Genomic DNA, 4,699 nt, shown 5'->3' on the forward strand with positions numbered 1-4,699 from the left:
CCAGTGAAGAAAAGTCCCAACCTATCCAGCTTCTCCTTATAACTCAAACTGTCCATTCCCAATAATATCCTAGACAATCTTTTCTGAACCCTCTCCAGCTTAATAATATGACAGAGCGACCAGAATTGGACAGAGTACTCCAGAAAAGGCATCACACCAATGCCTTGTACAACCTCCACATTATGTCCCAACGTCTATACTCAAAGGCCCGAACAATGAAGACAAGCATGCTAAATGCCTTCTTAGCCAACATCTACATGTGATGTAAACTTCAAAGAATTATGTACCTGAATCCCAAGGTGCTATAACACTACCCAAAACCCTACTTTTAATTGTCTATAAGTCCTGTCCTTGTTTGTTTTACCAAAATGCAATACCTCGCATTTATTCAAATTAAACTCCATCTGCCACCCCTTAGTCCAATGACCCAGTAGATCAAGATCTCTTTTGTAATCTTAGATAACCCTCACTGTCCATTATACCACCAATTTTGGTGTCATTAGCAAACTTACTAACCATGCCTTTTATATTCTCATTCAAATCATTTATGTAAATAATAAACAAAAGTGAACCCAGTACCAATCCCTGTGGAATACTGTCGGTAACAGGCCTCCAGTCCAAAACACAATCCTCCACTATTGCATTCTCTCTCATCATTAAGCCTATTTCGTACCCAATTTGCAAGCTCACCCTGAATCCATCTAACTTTACTAAGTCTATCAGGCAGAACTTCCTCAAAGGCTTTACTAAAATCTAAGTAAACAACTTCTACCACTCTGCCCTCTGGTTACTTCCTCCAAAACTTCAATCTTAAAATCATTCCTCAATAATGTCAACTGGCCAGAAAGTAGCAATCTTAGGATGTGAGAAGAAGAAATATTGAATTGTTGGGATGGGAATGCAGTTGATTTGGGGTGGGAGAGGGATGGTGAATGGAAGAGTGGTCAGAAAAAATAAATAAGGAAGATTTTGTTCAGATTTAACTTTGTGCACTTTAATTCATTTTCCAATTTTTATACACAAATGCCCAGATTTCTGGGAAGTTAACTACTCCAAGTCCAGACCATTGTTTTCATGTAACTTCTAAAAATATCTTTTATATTTTCCAAAGATCAGGGCACCATTTCTGCACACACTCATGCTCTAGCAGGTACAAGTTATTAAAGCAGGGCCATAGCCTGTACTTATTAAGACAATGATCTCGAGCCTACAACATTTCAGTATTTTTAACGCCATAACTAACACTTAAAGAGTTCATTTCAGAATAGGATATTTTCAACAGGCAAAAATGAATCATTGAAATTAATATTCTCCCTTTTAAATTTCATTTAAAAAGTGCACTTTGATTAGTACTTCTAATTTACTCTGCAGTTACTCAAGGAGAGTCTATATACTACTCTCAAATTTTCAGATTGCCTAGTTCCTTGTGCCTTTTCTTTGAAAATCTGATGTCGTTGACTTTCGATCTTTCTATCATGCGCCATTCATCAAAACATATTATATTTTACTTAGTGTTGTAATCAAGTAGGTCCACACTGGGTATAATACAGCCAGAGGGAAAGTAAAGCTCTTTCTAATTCAATTTCCAACTACCGAGCAGCAAACTGTATGAAAGTGTGAAATTTTACATTCTCAGCACCAGCTATACTTTGTGATAATCCCAATAAGATTACCAAATTTAGGGCAGCTTTAATTATGTTACCAAACATATCACCACTTCCGGCTTGATTTGAATCCAGGCCAGAAGTATAAAGGATATTACTCTGCACTGCAATGTATCACAATCCAATAATATTATTACAGAATAATTGAAAGAGTTGCACAGACTGGAGGACAGGTTTGGGAGGAAATAAAATTCCAAAACAAGTTTGCTCCACATTTGGTGTCACAACAAAATACTTGATGGAAAGTAACGAGGGTGAATATCTCAAGTATATCCCTAGTGGCTGTTGAGAATGATGCAGAAATTACAAAGAGCTAGATGTGCAAAGGCTTCATGTAGCATAGTGCCCAATTCAATTTCTTTCAATGTTAGAAACAAATTTAGGGAGAGTACTTTTCCAGCCTGATAAACTAACCATTTATATTAAGCTGGTCTGATGTTACCTCTGAAGCTAGTGAAAAGCATTAATTTGCACAGATCTCATTTCCACAGCAAAATCGCCTGAATCATCAATTGCTCATTTCCAAATAACCAGTTTGATGCTGTGCATCTTTTCATATTAGACATAACTGCAGGGGAAAAAATATCAAAACTTGAAAGTTTCAGTAAAGAATCGGAAAGGGGGCAAAACAAAAACAAAAACAAAAATCAGAAATATATAAAATGGACTAAAACAATGTCATAAAATAGTTAATTTTCTGAATTAGGTTTCGGGGAAAAACAATTCAATAAATTTCCAGCCAAAAATATGCAGTTTTCATGACAAATGCCATCAAACCATACATACACTTTGTCACTATTAATAGTGAGACTAACATCAACTTAACTCAAATAATCAGTCAAATCTAAAACAAAAACATCAAAAAAATATACAAGTCAATAGTGCAAATATAGCACAGATTGTGCACAAAGGTTGTATGATTAGTGATGTCTCATTAGTTTTGTACAAGTAGTGAGGAAATACCGAAGAATCAATATATACTTCACTTAATCTGGCACCAAATGGAAACCAAAACTGTGTACAATCTACAAGTTAACATACTTAACCATCATATTCATGTGTAGGTTCATTTTGAATTTATGTAAGTATGAAGAAAAAATATTTTGCACATTGAATCCATGTTCCCATGGCAAGGCAAACAAACAGGAAAATACTGAGATGTTCTATGGCGGAAATGTAGTTAACATTCAAATTTCCATAGCTACATCATTATCCATTAGTATACCACAATCTTGCACTGATAAACACATTGATTGCTGCAATCACCACAATATAAATACAAGGATATAATTTGAAAGATAGGACATGCTGCTTCTTTTTAATTTAACCACTTAAAAATGAATTTAGCAATACCTGAGTGTATTCCTAAAACCTGATCCACAAAACATATGCAAACAAACACAGAGTAAAACATAATCTGTTTGGGGTGTGCAGGAATAAACAATGCCAATGTAGTCTAACATCCATACTATTTATTAAAAATGCCTACATTATAAATAAGTAGATGCACTATATGACAGATTTAACACCTTAAGGATGCAAAAGGAATTTAGAGTGTCCAAAATGAGCTAAAATATTCTTTGGTTTGGCGCATTTATCTAATTCCTCTGATAGTGAACCTCCTAGAATTCATCCAAAATCAGTTTTACTGGATACAACAAGACTGAGTTTTGAAGTTAAATCCAATTTTGAAAGATTTGAAGATAACTTGGTTCGGTATTATAGATTTGTGGTAATACAAATGCTTCAAACTAATAATGGTAACGCATCAATTTCCATACACTGACCTGGAAGTCAGTTGTAAGCATTTTAGAAAACAGACCGATCACCACCAAGGCTAATGTTTTTCTGTTGCTTTGTTCAGTTATAAAAACAATATTATTTCACATCACAACATTTCTTTTATAACTGCATTTTCAAAGAAACAGTTCTTTCATATTGTTTCCAAGCTTCTGGAATGGTGGGATTCCTGGCATAACAGAAAATATTATTCCATTTCTGTAGCACAATACAATCTACAATTCTTCTGCAGTATTACTCGATTCCTCTAGGTGTAGTTACAACTGATTTCAAAAATCAAACAAAGTTAAACAAATTCTGATATCATAAGCATTTTATTAGATGAAGCTATTTAATTCTGGACTTCTGCCACTTGTTCCTTCACTGATTTTTCTTTTGCTTTTTGGTGTTCGACAACTTTCTCTTCTTTACGCAACAGTTCTAAAATCTCTGCAACCTGGTTGGTAGAGATATCTATGTCTTCCTTATCAATTAACTTCACCACCTGCAATGACACAAATGAGTTCGGAAATCAGTGACTCCACAAGGCATTTACTTGTTAACTTTTGACAATCAATATTTACCTTTAAACAATGTTCAAGAATTGGTACATTGTCTCTTGAATTCGTACAACATCATTTCAATCAAGCAATGAATGGCACTTATGAAACTTTTCATTAGATTATACTTTGTAATGATTTGCATTGCAGGGCTTTCACAAAATTTAAAAATTAAGATGTACAGGGGAACCTCGATTATCCGAAAACCAATTCGCCGAAAATTGGATTATCCAAAGGAGATCTCATGGTCCTGACAGAAACATTCTATCAAAGAAGTGTCCAACACTGATCATGTCTTTTGTTTACAGGATTAAAAGTGCTGAAAACAGTCCTGGACTAATGGGAGCCCAGGCACTTCCTCTAAATGACTGACCTCCCGTCCTCTCTCTCCCCACACATTCCCTGGAGTTCTACGCAGCTGTGTACCCTAAACACCTCCATTTCCCAGATAATCTCTCTACAGGGCAGAGGTGGAACCTATCAAATAATTGCGGTGAAAAGGTGTGCATGTATATACACGCACACTATTTGGAGACTCACCTCCCCCGCCCGCCACCCTAAAGACAAAAGGCAGTAGCAGCAGCAGTCTTGTTGTTGGTGTCCAGTCCGGCTGCTCCAGAGAGGGGCGGGGGCAGAAGTTGGTCGTGCGGGTGGGAGGCGGTGTTGGACAGGTGGGGGGGGGGGTTGCTGTTGGAC

At 36.2% G+C, this 4,699-nt stretch overlaps 1 protein-coding gene across 2 annotated transcripts in view; it reads right to left on the bottom strand.

Moving 5' to 3' along the window:
* Positions 1 to 972: 972 nt before the first annotated feature.
* The window catches only part of letm1 (leucine zipper-EF-hand containing transmembrane protein 1), a 91,585-nt gene continuing 87,858 nt past the window's right edge, over positions 973 to 4,699 (bottom strand). For both annotated transcript variants that reach the window (XM_043711983.1, XM_043711899.1), the window contains exon 14: positions 973 to 3,948. In XM_043711983.1, the coding sequence (XP_043567918.1) occupies positions 3,796 to 3,948 (153 nt within the window). In that variant the 3' untranslated portion in view covers positions 973 to 3,795. The remainder of the gene's footprint in view (positions 3,949 to 4,699) is intronic.

The sequence above is a fragment of the Chiloscyllium plagiosum genome, chromosome 1, assembly GCF_004010195.1.
Source record: "Chiloscyllium plagiosum isolate BGI_BamShark_2017 chromosome 1, ASM401019v2, whole genome shotgun sequence".
In the NCBI taxonomy this organism is placed as follows: Eukaryota; Metazoa; Chordata; class Chondrichthyes; order Orectolobiformes; family Hemiscylliidae; genus Chiloscyllium; species Chiloscyllium plagiosum.